The sequence below is a fragment of the Agelaius tricolor genome, unplaced genomic scaffold, assembly GCF_023055355.1.
Source record: "Agelaius tricolor isolate 1412-34295 unplaced genomic scaffold, bAgeTri1.0.p SCAF_10, whole genome shotgun sequence".
Classification (NCBI taxonomy): Eukaryota; Metazoa; Chordata; class Aves; order Passeriformes; family Icteridae; genus Agelaius; species Agelaius tricolor.
This window is the reverse complement of record NW_027269270.1, coordinates 6,263,635-6,283,680: the sequence shown is the minus strand read 5'-3', so window position 1 is coordinate 6,283,680 and position 20,046 is coordinate 6,263,635. Positions and strand designations below refer to the sequence as shown.

At 47.5% G+C, this 20,046-nt stretch overlaps 1 protein-coding gene and 1 long non-coding RNA gene across 2 annotated transcripts in view; both read left to right on the top strand.

Annotated features, from left to right (window-relative positions):
* Nucleotides 1-2,069, top strand: part of TMEFF2 (transmembrane protein with EGF like and two follistatin like domains 2) — a 124,577-nt gene extending 122,508 nt beyond the window's left edge. Inside the window, exons 10-11 of the mRNA XM_071434533.1 lie at nucleotides 320-406; nucleotides 809-2,069. Coding sequence (XP_071290634.1) covers nucleotides 320-406; nucleotides 809-905 — 184 coding nt within the window. The 3' untranslated portion in view covers nucleotides 906-2,069. The remainder of the gene's footprint in view (nucleotides 1-319; nucleotides 407-808) is intronic.
* Nucleotides 2,070-4,882: 2,813 nt separating this feature from the next.
* LOC139593407 (uncharacterized) lies at nucleotides 4,883-8,223 on the top strand. Its single transcript, XR_011680286.1, has 3 exons — nucleotides 4,883-5,737; nucleotides 6,023-6,148; nucleotides 7,735-8,223. It is a non-coding gene; the product is annotated as an uncharacterized lncRNA (long non-coding RNA).
* The last annotated feature ends 11,823 nt before the right edge of the window (nucleotides 8,224-20,046 follow it).

Below are 20,046 nucleotides of genomic sequence, written 5' to 3'. Positions count from 1 at the left end.
ATAATTTAATTATTTAAAGCTGAACAACGCAGTGTGCTTGGGATCACTGCAATGTAGCAGGAGTGCCCAGGGTTCAGGAATCCGAACATCTCCCTTGCCATAATTTTGTTCACAGTATGTGTTTGGGGGTTCTGGTGGCTTTTTTTTTTGTGGTGCCATTGCCATTAGGCAGCTGGTTTCATTTCATAGAGGAGGAAGCTCACTGAGGGCTGGAGGATGCCCCTCTCGCCCTCGCATCCCTGCTGCTCCCACCACCTCCACCGCCTCTGGAGCAGATGTGTTGCTAAGAGCTGTGTATTCTCACAACTCTCTTTTCCAGGAAATGTCCCAGGAGCAACAGAATCCACAGACAGAAGCAAAACACAGGGCACTACAGTTCAGACAACACAACAAGAGCATCGACAAGGTTAATTTAAAGAGCGCATGTTTCCACAATGGCAAAACTAACTGCAGAGAGCTTGGACTACAAAATACAGTATTATAGACAAAAGATTAAGACAAGATCTACACATGTTGCCTTGCATTTGTGGTAATCTACACCAATGAGAACATGTACTACAGCTATATTTGATTATGTATGGATATATTTGAAATAGTATACATTGTCTTGATGTTTTTCTGTAATGTAAATAAACTATTTATATCACACAATATAGTTTTTTCTTTTTCATGTATTTGTTATATATAATAAATACTCAGTGATGAGAAAAAAATTGCCTTTCTTAAATTTGCTGTATCTCATAGCTGTGTATAGTCTTGGGATATTGTGTATGGACACTAACAAGTCTCTTTTTTTTTCTTTTTCCAGTTCTAGTGGCAATTTTGAGTCTACTGAACTCAGTAGTAGGGTTTTGAGTTGGTCCAAGATCAGCGACAATTATGGATGTGGGAAAGGTGAAGAATAATTTAACCTACATTGAGGAGGGATAAAATATTTCAGATCCGGAGTCAACTACATTTCATCAGCCTTCTTCTCCCATGCCATCTATCTTTACTCTCCCATAGCTTAGGAAGTCTTTGCCTTCTAAATTAAATCCTAACCGAAGGGGAAATGGAAATTCTCGGTAACCGCAATGAGAGTGTCGGGGGTAACGTTTCCATTTGGGATGGAATTAGGTGTCTGTCAAGGTGAACCCCACAAGAACACTTGGCAGAATCTCCAGCTCTGGTCACTGGAGTGAGTGAAAATTGCTTCTCACTCTTGATTGAAAATTATTAGGTTAAAAAAGTTAATAACATAATAACAGCTGAAATGCCAGTCCCATTTGCACCTCGTGAACATGCTGATATAATTTATTTTTTCAAAGAGAAGGTGAAAAACACTCAGAAAATACCTTATGAATAACTTTATGGGTGACCCTACTCCATTAAATGTAATGAACCCAAATGTTGGCTATACCTCAGGACAATAAGGGCATGGGTTTTGTCACATCCACATGATGGACAAGATGCAAAGTTATTTCTGTTGATAGCTGAAACTCTCCAAAGCACATCCTTTCCAGAAGGTAATTCTGCTCTAGTTTGGGCTGTGAATTTTGAAGACAGCAGAGTGAGACTGCAGGGCAGAGTGGGGTAACATCACTGCTGCTGGATAACATCCCCTGCACTGAGTGCCCGAGCTCTGATCCCACTGGGCAGCAGAACTGAGCTAAGGAGCCCTGTAACAGCAGTCCCCGTGCTGCTCCTCTCCAAAGAGACTTTGCCCAGGCAGAACGTGCCCAAGACAAGAGTTAGGAGTATTTCTCACTGCCATCACCACGTCAGAGTCAGACCTGGGGTTACCAGGGATGATGTCTCATGAGTGTGTTTCCATTTCCTGCTTCAGCATCCATCTGGTCACTCACAGCAGTCACCACCAAGCCCACCAGTGACAGCCCACCCGGCCTGGCCTTCAGACACGGGTGCAGCAGTACTGCTCCTCTAACATGACTTTGGTCTTCCCCTCCCTACCCCAGCCTGCTTTAAAGTGAATCCATTGCATGATGTTCACATGGTCTCAGTTTTTGTCTTGTTCTGGGTTTCTTGGCTTTTTAAAGGTAATAAAAGGTGATTGGCAAGAGATGCTTCCAGACACCTGGTCTGTGCTGATTGATGGGAGTGGGAGTGGTGCTTGCACAGGCAGAGGGGCAGATGATGGCACAGGGCAGCTCCCTGGCACTGGGGTGCTGGCCCTGCAGGGACCTCCTGCTCCCTGGAACTGTAGGCTGGGCCAAGGCAGAAGGAGAGGGGGATGTCCAGCAACCCCCTGCTCCTCAGCCCTCACCCAAGCTCTCCAATATTGGATCCTTGTTTTCAGATTGGAAGAGTGATAGAGTGGGGCAGGAGTGCACAGCAGAGGCTGAGAGCAGATGTGACCCTGGCTGGCTGCACCACAGGGATGTTTCCAGGCTCAAACCCACTGCAGGATACTCCTCCTCTCTGTCCCAGTCCTTGCAGGTTTTGTGTCCCACTAACAAGCATCAAAATCACATATTTTGAGCCAATTCCAAACATCAGTGTCAGTTGCCTCCACTGGGACTATCAGGTCTGGATTGTTTATTTCAATTGCTTACATTAGATACAAAAATCCAACATTAGCACATACACATTGCCATGGAGCTATAGCAATAAACCTAATTGAAAAGGCAAAGTTTGGCCTGGACAAAAATAGCACAGCATCGCTTAGGAGTGAAAACAGGAGTCTGACACACTGTCTCCAAACTTCCCAATGTTATGCTCCTGCCTTTCACGGAGCAGTGGCACATTTAATCCCCAAACAGCATTTGCCAGGTGTCATTAGCTGCATCCCCAGCTGCAGGGCCTGTCACAAAGCCTCACCTCCCCAGCAAGGCCAGTGTTTAAATACCTGCTGCAGACAGGAGGGCAGAGAGGAGAAAGGGATTTTCTTTTTAACACATGGGGCAGGTCCCACCTCTTTTGGTCTTTCAAACTTAACCTTCAACATGCTGGCACAGGTACACAGTCTGACAGTAACAGTGCCTTGGGGTTGTACATACAGGAACAGAGATTTCTACCAAAGACATTTGCAGAAACTACAAAACAGAGCAAGTTTGGAGATGTGGAATTTTCCTTTTCTGAAAGGTCTGGAAAATGTGTGTTAGACCTCCATGCTGGCCAGAACTCGAGACGTGGCAGTGTTGTTGCAGTTTAACAGAGGATGCAGGGAGGTGAGCTGGGCTCATGGGCAAAGCCGTGGCTGTGAGGATTGTGCCATGCACCATGGCAGAGCCCAGCTCCTCCACCTGGAGTCACACAGAGGGGGGAAAATGTGTTGCTGTTTGTCCTTTTCTCAGTGCACACTTCGGCAGCCCTGAGCACAGAGCAAGGTCCCTTGTGATGCCCATGGAGGCAGACTCAGTCCTTGGGGAGGGCAATAATTCATCTGTTTGGGCTGTTTCACAGGCTTTCTTTGCATGGCACAATGGCAACTGCAAGTAACCTCAACTACCAGCATTTACCTACTTTAAAAACCACACTGAATGACCAAATGTGCAAAAACCATTGAAAATGCCAGTACTCCACACTCAATGTGATGGCCCAATAGCCTGCAGTCATTTCCTGGCTGTTGTTTTACCACAAACCACAGGTACAAAAAGGTAAAATTAAGAGGTAAAAATAGGGCTGTTGGCACACTCATTCCCTAAGGAACAGCCTGCAATGTTCCTGGAGCAAGAAACCATGTTCTTGTTTTGTGTGTGATGCATTTATCACAACAGCATCCTGACCTCAGTCCTCAAAATAAAGCCAGGCATGCTATTGGGAGAGCTCCTCACCCTCCCCAGCCTGGGGTGGTCAGATGGTCATGCCTTGGGTGCTGGGCTGGATCCCAGCCCATAAGGAACTCACCTGCAGCACAGGGGCATTGTGGAGGCGTGTGTGACACACACCTCACCCTTCCCCAAATGCTGCAATACAGGACAGGCACAGCCCCATGCCTCACCACCATGGTGCTTCTCCTTAAAGCCTGATCAGACGTTCATTATCAGTCCCTTTCATCCAAAGATAACAAGACACGATTTACAGAACATTTTCATCACAAAAATATTATAATTAATGAAGGGAGGCTGGACACCCTATTCTAACTGCTCAGAATAGATGTGTTCCTGCTGCATCAGGGTGTCACCAGCACGGGCAGCTGTGCTTTAGCAGAGGCTCTGTGTGCCAGCCATGCAGGGCAGGGTGCCCAGGTGTGTCCCGTGCCCAGGTTAACCCAGCGGGCAGGTGGGCGCGGGTGCCGTCTAGCGCTGCCTCCTCTTTTCCAGAAGCAGCCCTCAAAAAAAGCCTCATCTTCAAAGAGCTCTCTAAAGCTTCTTTGAAAACAAAATGATTAAAGGCTATCTTGCCTCTCATCCAACATCAGACGCATCGCATGCCGCATCCTTGCTTTCACCCCTGATTATGCATGCGGCTTCTCCCAGCTCCCGGTTCTGCGTCGGCATGGAAGTTACAGCCCCGAATTAAAAGCGCGGTTCATTACTGCACATCAAAGCCAGCGCCGTGCCTCGGCCAGCCTGGCCTTTTCTTTAATTTATGGGTGCATGGCCAGGCTGCAGCTCTGCTTGTCAGGCAGCTGCAGCCCCCACAGGTTTGTAAGGCAAGCTGAGGGTGTCTAGCACAGCTGGTGGGGCTTTTCCAGAATAATCAACAACCTCAGCTGAACTTGAAGGGAGATGGAGAAACACTGGGCAATCACACATTAAGTTTTTAGAGTAACTTAAAACTATTATTATTAATAATATACATAATACAAATATTGTAGCTGTAGTTCTGGTCTCGACAGGCCACAGCCGGGCTGATGGAGCCTCTTACACTATGCTCTGTCTGACATGGAAGCCAAAAATCTTTTTTTTTGCCCCCCCCACACACACAGAGCATCTGGGCTGCTGCACCCTGACAGTGCCACCAAGGCAGCCTCTGCTGGCACATGGAGGCAGAAGGGGCATAAGGAACAGGCACAGCAGCTCCTACCCTGCCAGCCCTTCGGCTGATGCTTTGCTTTCAAATGCCTGTCATATTAGGTGAGCCTAATTTATTTTAGTTTCAGTGTAATTAACAGTTTTGTCACAGCAGGAGGGCTGTTAAAAACAGAGATGCAAGTAAGAAGGAAAAAAAAAAAAAAAGCAGGATTTTTGTCAACTTTTCCTTTTTTTTTTTTTCCCTTTTTATTTGCCGTATTGAATGCGAGCCACAAGGCAGTAAAATATTCCGCAGTCTCACACAGCAGCAGCCAAGCTGCAGAATGAAAAAAAAGCATGTGAGGAATCCGCTCTATAATGCTAACGAGGTGGCACCCGCCCCCCCCGCCGCTCCGTCAATAAATCGGGAGCCCCGTTCCGCTCAGTTCGGGGAGCACGGACACCCAGGGAGCAGCCCTGGGGTCAGTCCCTCTCCCACTGGGTTTTCCCTGGGCTCTGGGAGCCGTGGTCCAGCGCCGGGGCTGTCACCGCAGTGCCCCGGACACGGAGGTGACCGAGCCAGCGCCACCCGCTCTGCGGGGACCGCGGTGCCATCACCTCCCACCGCCCCTGCCCGAAGGAAAAACCGCAAAAAATGTTCAGAAAGTGCAGTAACGCCTCATAAACCTGCCACGAGAGAAGCTTTAGAAGGGGCTCGGTTTACGTGGGGTCACTCGGAAAAGAAGCGCAATTACTGGGGGTGGGATCCGGGCTGGAAATGCAAGGCGGGCGCTCAGCCCCGACGGCAGCGCTGCTTTCGGCGGAGCAGGATGAGCACAGAGGTGAGGCATTGCCGTGTAATGTGACCTGAATTAGCGGCTACAGATAGTGCTTCCTGCGTGTTTTACATTTTCAAATAAAAAGGATCTTCTTGTTTAATGGTTAATAAAAATGATTAGTGCTCCCAGGGCACGGATCCTGACAGATGCAGAGCGTGCTGGAGGGACCGGCTACAAGACACCAGAGAAGGCGAAACCGATGATTTTATTTTTTTCTCCTGTGGAGTACATCACCGCCAGCATTTGCAAGTTAATTTGTAATGTAATTATATGTTGCTTCTGTCACAGGAGCTCAGCGCGTGTGTGGGGCCAGTGTCACAGCCCAGCCAGCAGGGCTGCAGGGAGGAGCTGCCAGGAGCTGAGGGGCTCTGTGTGAGTGTGCACACGGCTATGGACAGCCTGGGATGTGTAAAGGTACAAATGGATGTATAAATACATCTATGGAGAAATAGATATGCACCTGTCTGTGTGTATGCACACACGTACCCTATCCACACACATGGATATGCCTGCATACTCAGATCTAATAAATACACATGCACGTACAAAAACTTAATTTTGTATAGAAAAATAAAATTATATTTGTGTGATGGATACTGTAGAGAAGAGCCAGCTGACTTCCCTGCACCACTTCCTGCATCGAAGCCACAAAGAGTAACAGGGCAGAAGAGCTGTGCCCTGCCAAGCTCCCCGTGCAGCTCCCAGCACTGCCAGCTTCCTAAAACATCCAAAACCTGCCATGCCAGCCTCGTGGCAGCATTACACCCTCACTCTGGAAGCTGGGTTGACTTTTTTCCTTTAATTAATTTATTATTATCATTATTATTTCTTTTCATAGCATGCCACGTAGAAGATTATGGTCAGTAATAGTTTCCCAAGAAATAAAGTCTATGAAAGTAATTGTTAGGAACAAGCTGCAATAGCAAATTGCTGAGTGGTTGCCATAGTGCAGCAGCACAATTTGAGATTTAATATCATTACTAATGATATTTACTTGGCCTGCAGGAGAGAGTGAGACTTGTGCTCTCTAAATGTCATTTGACTGCTAATATGTCAGCGTGCACACCCAGCCCTGCCGTGGGAGGCACCGGGGCCAGCCCTGCCCCAGGCAGCGATGCTGGGCTGCTGTCCCTGCCCAGGCTGTGCCAAGGAGCCCCGTGGGACAGCAATGGAGGAGCCCACGGAGTGTGTGGCAGCAGTGCTGGGGCTCTGGGACACCCAAAACCAGCCCCAGAGTCCTGCGCGCTGACTCAGCTGCGAGCTCGGCGTCCTCTCCTCCTGCATGGGAGGGGAGACATATTGCCTTGCTGTGAAGTGAGCCATTTAGCTTATTAAACGCTGCTAAGGGTGCCCTGAGGTCTGTGCACATGTGGGACCATCAGGAGGGAATGGTTATTATTATTGTTTTTATTAGTCATAGTCGTTTTCCCAGCGACAAGGCTTGTGTCCAGATGTCTTCCCATCCATTGCTGAAATTTTCTGAGGCCAACACAAAACTGTAGTGAAGATGGACTAGTCCAAGTCCCACTTCAAGCAGTGCAGGAGCAGAACATCCATGCAAAAATAAATATATATGTTTTTAAATTAAAAGACAAATGAAAGAAAGGGTCGTAGTTGGCTAAAAATGAATTGTGCAGTGCGTAAAAGAGAAAACAGATTAGGGAAGATAACGTTTTAGTTTAAGTGTTCCATCATTATTAATTCATTTGGTGCTCTTTATGATAATACCAATCATTTGGAATTCATTTGGTGTTTATGTGGATGTCATCTCGACTCCTGCAGAAATTCCATAGTAATTCAGCATTAATGTGCTATTAAAAATTGTTACCAGCCACTACCTTCATTACTCCCCCAGCCCAGCCTAATCTTTCTTCTCTCATTCTCTAAATTCAAATTCCAGTGTTTATTTTGCTTTTATCTTTATTAGGGTTTTAAAATGTAATGCTTCTATTTAAAAATTCTCCTTATGCTACATAAGTATTGTCTCTTTCTTTTGACAGCATCAAAATTATGCAAATAAAAGAGGGGTGATTCTTCATTTTATTGCTGGCACGTGACTGAGAAGCAACCAAAGAGGCTCCAGCTTATCATTTACAAGAGTGAATTCACCAGGCTGGTACTTATGTGTGCAGCACAAGACAGTGAACCAAAAGTGGATGAAATAACACCTGTCCCACATGGAAATCTCTGGGTTTGGGCACATCCATTCCCCTCAGGGGAAGGGATGCAGCTGCCACAGCCCTGCCAAGGGTGCAGAGTCCCTTTTCTGCACCCACCCCACCACTGGAGCATCCCTCTGCTTCCAGCTGGGAACAGTGGGGTGGCAGCTGCCAAAATGGATGTTCTGGGTCCAAGCCCCAGCAGCAGAGGAAAGAAAGGCTGCACTTTGATGTAACATTAACAAAACAAAATAAATAAAGGAGATTAAATGCAAAAACCTTACATTAAAGGAATATCAATTAGCTTTTCTAGTCAGGAACTTGATGGTTAGAAACTGCCAGATTGCTGAGAAAAGTAAAAAAGAAAATCCCAAGGCTGGAGTCAGCCCCCAGCTGTGCCTGTCTTGTTGTGCAGCTCCATAATTATATGATCCATACTATTTTCCCCCTGGATATCTGCTGCTTTGGACCACACACATCTCATGGCACACTGGGGCAGAGTGAAGCCTGGGCTTGGCAGCTCTCAGCACCCACAACTGGAGTGCTGGCCCTGCCACAAGCAAATATTACTTGTCTGAAACCAGAGGCTGCCCCAGCCCCTGTGTGTGAGCAGAGGCTCAGGGGCAGGGATTCTCAGTGCCCTGCAGCCCAGAGGAACAGGGAGCACAGCACAGAGCTGGCACCAAGCACTCTGAGCATGGTTCTCATGCAGAGCCAAAGGGCCATGGGGGACAGGCAGGGCCATAGCAGGGCCAGGTCAGCACCAGGTGGGAGAAGGGGAACAGCCAGGGCTGGCCACAGCAGGGCTGGCACTGAGCACCCCTGGGGCTCCCCTGGCAGTGGAATTGGGAGGTGACACCCCCATCCCACAGCCCCAGCTGAGCATCCCCTGCCACAACCTCAGAGCACAGATTTACAAGGAGAATCAAGCCCCTTGCAGAGGAATTTTCCACTTAATCAAAATCCTGAGAAGGATATGAATGCTTATAGGTTAAAGGAACCTGGCAGCTCTAACTTGTCTGTCATGTCTTTAAGGATTGCCATTAAGTCATAAACGTGACAAAGATTAAAGAGTTTATTAATGTTATTAGAGAGTTGAGATAAAATGCTGTGCCTTGCAGGGTCTCTCTCCCTCTCTCACTATTTAATGAAAACATTTTCATCACTTTCTGAATCCATTATACCAAATATTCATTTCAGGAGTCCTAAGATGATTTTATTTTAATTAGAAAAGATGTGGCAACCACCTGAAAGTAATACAGTTAAAATACTTTGTCCCAGTTCCCCTTCTCACTGCTGCCATCAGATGAGAGTTTGCTGTGCCCTGCAGAGGAGCCCAGGGTGAGTGAAGGAGCACAGGGAAGGTCTCTGGCACGGTGAGACCATCCAGCCCTGCCCTGCAAACGGCTCTGGGCACGTCCAAAGTCACCACCAAGGCCATGGGGTGAGGAGAGACCCTGCATGCACAGGCAGGACCAGGGGTACATCCCTGGGGAGCATCTGCTGCAGGCACAGGAGGCAAAGTCAGGTGCTGGCTGGTGGAGCAAAGCAAGTGAAGGAAAAGAAGCTCAAGAAGATGAAAAAGGGAGTTTGTGATGGCCCATGAGAGGAGCCCTATCCTCTGCAAATCTCTGGCAATGAGTCACAGAACCAGAAGAAGAGGAGCAGCCAAAAGGCTTTCTGGGACAGCACACATTCTGTGTGAGCCTTCCCTTCCAGCTCAAGACTTTGTAATGTGTTTGTAATGCAAGCAGCTCACAAATGCTCCTCCTTCTTAAACTTTCCAACTAACCCAATTTAATTTGTTAATTTATTCTGTAACCTGATTTACTGTTAATTTATCTTGGTGAGTAAGATATCCCAGCTTTAAGTTCCAGTCAAACAAAGGGGAGGGCTTGATGCTTTTGCTGCACAAGATCTTCCTGCCACATTGTATTCCATTTTAACACCACCCTGAAGCATTGCCAAAATCTATTGCCACTAACTAATGCAAATCCATACACCTGCAAACTGATGCCATGCACACAGCAGAGTGCTCCTTGCAAACACACCTTTAGGAGGGCAATATTGGCTGCAGCAGGCATCACTTGTTGCTTAGCAACAGCCATGGCATCACTTGGGGCAGGCCTATCCTAAACAGGAATGGTAAAACCCAGGCATGTGGCTGTCCACCCCAACCCACCCATCCCTGCAGGTGCTGCTCACCCCTTCTTAATAGATCCAGGATTTGCTATTTTTTTAATTTTTTTTTTTTTGAGGTATGTTTCAGTTTAGGGGTGTTAAAAACAATAAAATAGTCCTCAGCCATTAAACTGACTTTAAGCAGCCACCCCAAAGCTTGCAGTCCCATTCTGACCACAGTGGCAATGCCAGCCCAAGCACAAGCTGCTCAGGTTGTGCCACACCACTGCCAGCTCAGCGTCTTGCACCCAAGACTTCTAAAAAATTTACACACAGCTTGTTGTAATCAACTCAAGAGAGCAAGAGGGAAATCAGATTGTATTAGAGCCATCCTGGGGGTATCCTGAGGCTGTTCTGAGTTTTCCTGGAGCCCAGGGAAGCCCCTGGAGCCAGAAACTGTCAGCTCTCACCTCTACTCCTGTGACCAGCCCTTGCTGTGACAAATGGCCTTCGAGTGGTGTGTGCAGCCCTGCACCCACCCACTGTCCATCCATCCATCTGTCTGTCTGTCTGTCTGTCCATCCCACTGCTGTGCCTCCCCAGCTCCTGCCCTGGGCTCTCTGCCTGCCCTCTGCCAGCTGTGGGTGCCAGCCAGCTGCTGTCCTGGGCCAGAAGAGTGGCAAGAGAATAATCCAGCAGCATCCATTAGCCCTGCCTTGGAGAGCAGAGCAGAGGGGCCCACAGGCTCAGGCCAGGTTTTTAAAGCCATTATGGTGTGGCTGTGGGCACGGCTTATTCACAAAAGATGAATGCAGGGTTTGCAATCAAGGGGAAATTAGCATCTCTGCCAGCAGGGAGGGCGAAGATGTGAGCCAGCCAGCACTGCCAACAACCTTGATTCTGTTTTTGGCAAAGCTGGCTGGCTTGGCAAACACAATGGTAATGAGATAAACTGAAATGCCAGGCAACAGGGCTGCTCTTTGAAGTAACTATCCTCCAGGGCAACAAGGAACAAGAGGGAAAGGTTTTTAGAGACATGGTTTGGACGGACAGGGAACATTATTTGCATTCCTGAAGCCTGCCCTGGGTTTGCAAGGCTTAGGTGTGCTGGTGCCAAGCAGCCAGAGCAGGGGCAGGGAAGCCCAAGCAGCATCAAGGCAGCACAGGGAGATGGGGAGCCCTGCAAGGAGCTTGGCAATGCTGAGGCCAAACCCTTATTGCCCCTGAGAAATGCCCTCTGGGGTGGCCACACCTTCCCAGGGCACTGAGGCGCTTTGCTTCAAGCAGTCATCTTTCAGAAATACATCATCTGTGTAAGAGGACAAGCTGCAGCATTAAATAATAGACTGTCACATCCCCAGTCAGGAAGTACAGGTAAGCAGTGAGTGGGAATCCATGTGGCAGGATCTGCAATGCCAGGGACACAGGAGAAGGAGCAAAGGGCAAGGGAAGGGCAGCACATGGCACAGCTTGTGCTCCCTTGGGTTGTTTGTGACTAACCTGGGAAGGGGCTGGCACGGGGACACCTGAGTGCAGTGTAAATGGGAGGCTTTAGAATGATTTCCCAAGTGACACCCTGACAGCACCAGCTCCCTGAGCACACTGGGCATGAGGAGCAGGTTCAGGAGAGGCCCCTCAGTGCCTGGGCAGGCAGCTGGGATGGTGAGCATTCCCAGCCCTATGGAGGGGACAGGATGCAGGACACGTCCTGCAGCTCCTGGCTTGCCCTGCAGACAGCAGGGCCTGTGTCCATGCCCCTCAAACACTTAGGAATTTACATATTTTTAAAAGTAATGGAAAAGGCTAAACAGCTGAAAGTTCTATTTTTTTTTTGGCCACAGCCCAATGACAGAATCACAGCAAGGTTTGAGTTGGAAGGGACCTTTTAGAGGTCAGCAAGGTGATGACCCCCCTGTAATGAGCAGGAACACCCTCAGCTAGACCAGACTCCTCAGAGGCCAGTCCAGCCTGGCCTTGAGTGCTGTCAGGGATTTCTGCTGGACCTCAGAAACCTTTCCTTCTAACAAAGAGAAGAACCAGAGGGTGAAGCCTAGGTGCATTCCCCAAATCCCTTTAAAAAATACAACATTTTTAAGAAAGATCGTGCAGAACACATCCAGGGGGTTAGCCCAAGGCTCCTGGCCAGGCTGGATCCCTGCAAATGGTGATTTTGGAAAGAAAAACTCTATTCTATCAGAAGTGCCACGTTTTCCTCTGCACCAAAAATAGTCCCTCTCAGAGCAGAGCCAACCGAGGCAAAAATGTTTATTACATAGGAGAACTATAAGAGAGAAGTGCCTGAATCAGAACAAAATGTAAAAGTGGGGAAACAAATGTAAAAAGCTCTATAAAAGTTTTAATGGATTCTTTCAGATGTGGAGTGGCATTTTAATGTGATACTTAAAATTATTTCTCTTTTTTTTTCTCTTCAGCTCTTAGGCAGACCATTAATCCAAGGGGCTTTTTCTGCCTGCAGAGCAGTAACTCTCCAAAGCTGGCAGCTACCTGCTGCTGGCTGGTGGGCAAAGCACAGTTTTGGGGAGGGAAAAGCCAGGGAAAAGTCATGGGCTTTGCAGCAGGGGGAGGATGTTGTCCCAAATTCGACACACCCCGCGAGACCTGAGAGCCCCCGAGCCCTTGCTGCAGGTTTGGTGTGGAGGGACAAACAGCCACCCCAAAAAGGAGTGGGAACAGCTCCTGCTGCTGCTCACACATGCACACAGACACAGCACTCCAGCCCTTTCCTCATGCCAAGGATCTACTCTTAGGATTTGGCTCCAGCCTATGCACTTCCAACACCTTGAAAGTCTCAAACTCTGTGCTTAAATATCTTTGGCCTGATGCTGACCTTTCCAAATCCCAGGAACAGCCATTTTTTCTTGCTGATGCAGATGCAGGAAATTCTTAACTAAATCCTAACTGAAAGGCAGAAAAGCAGATAAGCAGGCTAATCCCATCAGACCCCAGGCTCCCTGGGACTGCAGGTCCAGCCCCTGCTCTGCAGCCCAGCTCAGCAGTTTGCTCACCCCTCTCTTGGCTCTGCCTCTCCAGGGCTGGGAAGGAAAGCATGCCCACTTTCCAAGGAAAAGGGAAATATTTTGCTGCCCTAAATTGATTTCCTGGCATTTGTGGTGCATGAAGCCAGTCTCTGGCTACTGCTCCCTTCACAACAGACCTTGCAGGAAATGTGGGAAATGTATTCAAAGGAACACACGTGGTTTGGGTGATGGGCTTTGTTTGTATTTTTTTAGGTTCTGGGTGCATAAAAAGCCCTCCCCTCCTCAAAATCCAAATTCTCACCAGAAATATGTGATAGTACTCAATCAGTAATAGCCATGACTTTTAAAGATATGTTTATGTTAGTTAATAGGGGCAAATAGTTTCAAATGCAAAAAGTATCCATTTTGATGCCTTCAGAGACTCTGCTCTGGTTTAAAGGAAATCAAAAAGAAGAAGATGGAAGTAATTTAATCTAGAAAACTGTCACTTTTGTCTGAATTCTGTTTGCTTTCTCAAGAAGGGGTCTGGAAAACCAGTACAGGGGGAAAATGAAATCCCAGCCATTCACTCATTAATGAAGGAGCACCACACTCAGCAAGAGCAGCAGTGGAGCTGGTTGGAAATAACTTTATTAAATGAACTCCCCTGGAGGTTACTTATGTCCCCTTGCCTTTCAGGCTTCTGTAGGGCTGCTCTTACTGAGTCTGCTCACCAAGGAGAGTCCTGTGGTCCCTGCCAGCCCCAGCCATGGCTTGGTTTGCCTGTGCTGCAGCTGCTGGAGCCCAGCCCTAACCCAGGGACAGCCTGGCACGGGATCAAACAAGAACTGGGCAGCCTTTCAGCCTGGAGCTGTCTACAGCCCATGTCCCAGAAGCTGACAAGTCCTGGGCTGGAGGTGGAAGCCTGAAGGTCAAAAAACAATCCCTAAAATGCCTAAAAGTGCAAAAGTAATTTCAGAAGAGGGAGAGTGACATTGAGGATGTGCTGCACAGAGAGCACATGGGGACGGAGCCATGCCTGCAGGACAGCCTGGAGCCTTGGCCCTGCTCTCCTCAAAATTACCCTGGGAGGGCAAGAATACAATATCTACAGTGCTGTGTTTCAAAAGTACTAGTTTTTTAAATGTATTTGCTCTACCAAGTGCCACTTAGAAGACTGGCTGCGAGTGACCAATGTCATTTCCCCCTCAGGGAGCCCAATTCCTTCACCCCAGCACACATCAGCTGCTGAGGCAGTCACAGCTGCTGGGCCAGAGGCTACACGAGGAGCACACCAAGGGCCCCTCGCCCCTGGCTGCAGTGAATGGCAGAGCAAGGCTGTGTCCCTCAGCAGGGCTGCCCTGATGGACACAAACTGCCAGCAGTGCCTCTTCCATCCATGCCAATGGATCAGCACTGGGGAAGGGCAGCCTGGGGACTCTGGGGTGGACAAATGCTGCCCTGGATGGCCCATCCTGCTTTGGGCAGGAATAGCAAGGGGGATCTCATCTTCCCTCTCTCTTTCTCCCAGATCTTCACAAATGAAACATGTTTGCTTGGTATTAAATTGATGCATAGTGATGTTGCCATAATCAGTACTTGGATAAAGTAAGAAAAAACCCCAGAATACTAAGAAACACCAGGCTCAAAACCAGGAGTTCAGCAGCACAGCTGAAGTACTTCCAACCCTCTCTTATCAAAAATAGACAGAGAATGAAGGAACCTCTTGACCATGTCCTTATCTCACCCTTGTGAGCTCCAGGGACTGCAGGGTTGGGGGGTAGTTGTGTGCTCTACACAGGAGATTATTAAAGGTTGGTCTAATGGATGCAGAATGTATTTGTACATCACATATTGCACAGGTACTCTGTGTTACACAGCTTCCACTTCTTCAGATTCACCCACACCACTGGAAACATCATCCCCCTGTGGGTTACTGGAACCCCAAAGCCCCCACAAGTGCTAGATACGGGCCTCACACTGGCTTGACCTGCCCTCCCATGTCCCCATGCCTTTGGTTGCTCTATGTATGTGTTTAGTGTTCCTAGATGAAGTTTTTTCCTGGGCCAAATCAACATATCCTGATGACAAAATATGTCAATCATAACAGGGTGAAGCAGCAAAACCAACAGCATTGCACAGCACTGCCCTTCACCAGACTGAAACCTGCCATCCCATGTGAAACCTCTGATCCCACCAGGAGTCTCAAACATGGATTATCCCCACGTCTGTGGCACGTTTTGCAGTCATCCTCTGAAGGGAGTGGCACAAAGGCAGCAGCTCACAAAGAGCAAAAATGTCAGATCTTTTCTGACTGCAACGATGCTCTGGCCACCAGCCAGGGTTGGGTGTCCTGCCCCTGACTGAGCACCACTCACTGACTGCACCATGCTGCTCCCCACTGCTGCTGGCACAAAGAAAATTAATAACACTGCCACACAGGGCAAGGATTTGCCAAGGAAGAACACATCACTGCCCCTGATTTTGCTGGGCCATGTTCAGCAGAATCTGGGGACAACAAATAGCCCTTGGTGACACCTGACACTGATCTGGTCAACTGGTGACATCATGCTGAATTTGATGAATACTTTTAATGAAGAAAGAAAACCCTGGATCCAGAAATAAATATTTTGAAAGAGGCCTTAACATTTTCTCAAACTTTGTTTTCTTTCCTTGAATTTTTCTAGAAGGGCACACACAATAGATTGCAGACATTTCGTCCCTACCTGGTATTCTCTCTTTGTAACTAAAGGACAGATTTATTTAAGATGCTTTTAAAATTAGCTGCTGAAAAGCCTCTGCAGACAACCATCATCTTCCACAAAGAAAGTGTCAAGGGACACCAGCTAGCACTTCTAGACACTGCTGATGGTGAAACTTCTCCTCCCACTGTGTTTGGAAGTTCCCACATGTCTTAATGCACCTGGAAAGACTGCTGAAAACAGTTGTTTGCCCTTTGAAAGCAAAAACCTTTCAAAGCTAAAAAATAATTACATGGATTTCACATGAAGCGACACAGGTAAGATGCTGTTAAATAGAGACAGGCAAGGCAACAGACAAAAAATGTCAAGATCAGAAATGGACTAATCCCAAAAAAGCCACTCTTACAGGAGAGACAGAGAAGCAAAGGGAAAATAACCATGGTCTGAATAACATTGGAGAAAAGGTACTGGAAGGTGCAGAATTAACCTTTTCCTAATTAATTATTAGTCACAAGGCAAAGGAAATCAGCCAGTTGAGAGCGAGATGGGGATTTCAGCCCTTGAAATACTTGGGTTATCCTTTGAAAGCAGCAGGAGAGGAGGGGAAGCGGCTGCCGTCAGGAGAGGGGGGGGAATGGGGCTGGGACAGTGCCCCAGGAGAGGGGGGGGAATGGGGCTGGGACAGTGCCCCAGGGCCCCGGGCACAGCCCCGGAGCACCGAGAGAGACGGCAGATAGCGATCAGCAAACGCACCCTGAACCGGGTCATTCCAAAAGCAACCAAATTTTTGTGAGAGGAAAATTATCCGGGAAGCTGGACTGCAGAAGACTTCTTTAACCTCCCACAACCTTCTATCCCATATGCTCCTACCATCAGCTCTTAAATCTTTAAATCTTAATCTTTATTACCATATTTTCTAATAGGAGAAGATGCGAAATTATTTGCCAAAGGTATAAAGTGGAGAAAATTTGATATTTTTTTTCCTTTAGTCTGGATCTGCAGTTCTCAAACCATCCAATGGCTCACTGCAAACCTCCTGCATCATCCCTATAGCACACACCTTGAGCGCAACTTGGCCAGAAGTGGGGGATTTTTTTTTCTCTCTTTTATTTTTAAACCACTTCATTTTTATTAACACCCACACTCCCACATCTCAAGATGGAGAGCTCTCGTGGACATACAAACGTGGATCTGGCAAATGACGTAGAGAGGATTCAGGTGGAGAGCCACACTCTGCTCTGTCTGCCTGCTCCTCTCAAAGCTCATTAGAGCAGCAGAAGGTGCAGACCTGCTGTCTGGCACAGTAATGTTGAATCTGGGAAAACACACAGCTTTAAAGAATGCTGCTTGCCTCCTTGAATTACGTGCTGTAGCACTACACAAAGCCCTCCACTGATGTGATGATAAACAGGGGGAAAATATTTAGCAGCACTAAAAAGAAAAGAGGAACAGAGAGGATGGAAGGAGTGCTATGTTTTACTGCAGAATTTAGCCTGCCTTTTTTTTTTTCCTTGTGTCTCCCATTCAGCTGGGTGTTGTCCAAGAGGAAAAGATATTTTCCTGAGTCCCTTAAATGTTATTTTTCAACTCAAGTCAGCTAAAGAAGCTAGGATTTCCATTCATATTAGTCCTTGGACTAATATGAAGCTTACATGTAGCTCATTTAGAGCAGCCAGCTTTTTTCAATCTGTGCATGAAGGTTAAAAGCATCTTGCTTGCCTTAACGCAGCGTGGTATCCTCAGATGCCTGGAAATCACTCAGAAACAAACAAACCAGCCCACTGCAGCACTGTACACTGCAGAATAGTTGCTATGATGTCTAGTGCTAAGAAACAGAGTTATTAGTGAAGCTCTGAGGTTGGGTAAACATGTTTAGCAGTGAGGAAACAGCTTGTTTTGTTCTTCTGTAGTTTTTAGAACAAACTTTGCTAAAGCAAAATGCCAATGGAAAAAAAATGTTTATTTCTGCGGGCCTATGGGTTTTATGAAAGGGAGTTTATCTAAGGGGAGAAAAAAACAGAAGCAAAAACATGCTGCTCTATTTCTTCAATTACAACTTTCCCCTGCTATGGCCTTTCTTGCTCCCATTCACTATTGGATTTGTGGCTACTGCTCCTGGCAAGCAATGAGGAATCTGGAAAGGGAGATTCTGTGGAAAAAGCATGCTAGGAAAAAAAGCCCTTCCCAAATGAAGATTGATTTTTCTCAACCCTTCCTTCAGCAATTTACAATGCTGTCAGAAGATTCAGAGGGAAAAATACTTTGGCGTTTGTTTTGGGTTGGGTTTTTTTTTGAGGGATGAGGTCCCTTTACGATAGACCCGCAGTACCAAAAATCAAAATCCTATACTGAGGAAATCTTTCAGGTACGTGGGATCCCCATGTACTCCTCGTGTGCCCTAAATCCCCGAGCTCTCCCTGTCCTCCCTTCCTAAGTGATGAAGAGCAGAAGAGATGAAGAGGGGAAGCTGTGGGACCTGCCTGCAGGTGACACTGTGCAGACAGGGACAGGTACAGCTGCCACGGATTTCTGCATCACTCGGGGAATTTTTAGTGAAATGATTCAAGCAGCACCATGCGAGCATGAGATCAGGGTGAGAGCCAGGTGAAAAGCAATGGCCTAGCAGCTGCTTGGTTTGGAGGACTAATTATGGGACAGAGTCTCACACATCTGGGTCATGGCTTCACATCCATCTCAGCTGCATCCTGGTGACAAGGGCATCGCTCTTTGGTGGCTCCTGGTGGCAGACAGGAAATGCTCTGCAGGGCCAGACTGGTTTGTGGGGCACTGGGCTGCTCCTCGGGGTACCCTGCATGGCAAGGACTAATTGATCTGTGTGTTGGCAGCCTAAGCAGAGATCTCAGGGCTGATGGGATGCACAGCAAGAGGCCAGCCTGGAAGATGGGCTGCCCTACCACTTTCCTGTCACCCAGAGAACAGAATGCTCTCCCACGAGCTGGCTCAAACACATTTGACACTACAACACAAAATGGACTTTGGCAAAGGATCAGGAGTAGCAGAGTGCACCCAGTGCAACCTCCCCACCATCCCTTCTCACAGCAGGAGTAACCTTTATGTGGCTGCAACCCTGAATTGTCTGAGATATCACCAGAAAGCCTGGCAAAACAGCCTGGAGCCTGTGGACAGAGTCAGGTTCTAGCAGCTAAAGATCCATGAGCTAAAATAAAACCAGGCTATACATACACCCATTTGGGGGCTGCAGCAGCCTCTTGGTGCAGGCAATGGGAGATTCTCTGGGATGGCAGAGGAGGAGGGTCACAGCTCTGGGGTGGGTTACAGGCTGTGCAGGGCACCAGCAGGCAGCCATGTGAAACCCTGAGCAGCACCATGGGTTCAGTCCTGCAGCCAGCACATGTAAATAACTCCTGGTGAACTGTGCTCGGGTTAAAAACCAAGTTCAGCCCGCTCATGGCTGTGATTTGAAGGCAGGGTCACTGCCTGTAACCAGAGCACGACAGCACACGAGAGGGCAACTCTGAAACCCTCAGTGCTTGCTGCCTAAACAAACTAATTTGCAGCCTGACATTTCAGCTGTTTCCTATGTAGATTACTTTCTGCTTATTCAATACTTCTGAATAAAAATGCTTAATGCCTATGAAGTAATAAATAAGCTATTAATACTGTGCACTGTGGATGCTCAGTACCTGATTTAACCTTCTTTTTCTTCCTCTAACCTCAACAGGGGCTCTGAAAAATACGCAATTTTTTTTAAACTAAGTTAATAAGTGTTTTGAATCACTGAAAATAATTACTATCAAGAGCAGACAGCAGTATGCATAGGGCATATAAAAGCCAGCAAGGGGAGAGTGCAGGTGAGAGAGAGGGAGAAAAGAGAAAAAAGGCTGTCAAATACCACAGATTCTTCCAGCCTAGATTTCTGATTTTCACATGTAAGAATAAACAGTTTTCAAAATATTCCTCTGTGAAGAGGAAGTAACTCTGGAGGTCCAGGATGCACCCCACTTTTGACTTTTGGATGCTCTCTGACCCTGTCGCTCCCAGGGGGCAGAGCTGGCATCTCCCTGGGGTCCTGTCAGATCACACCAATGCAGTTTGCATGACCAACGGGCTGAGCAAGATTTACATCAAAATTTGGGTTTTAACAATTTGATTTCAGTTCCTCATTTAACCAGTTCACACGATTTTCCATATTTTTGAGGAGTTGCTTTTTCTTTCCTCCTTCTTTCACTGCCTTAATGCAGGCACTCCATTGGTGACCTCTGTAAAAGGAGAAGTTAAAACCCAAAGTGCTGTGGTGGGCAGAGGCTGTCAGGGAGGACAGCTGGCCTGTGACAGATCCTGTTTGACTCTTTCTCACACTGCTGTCATGC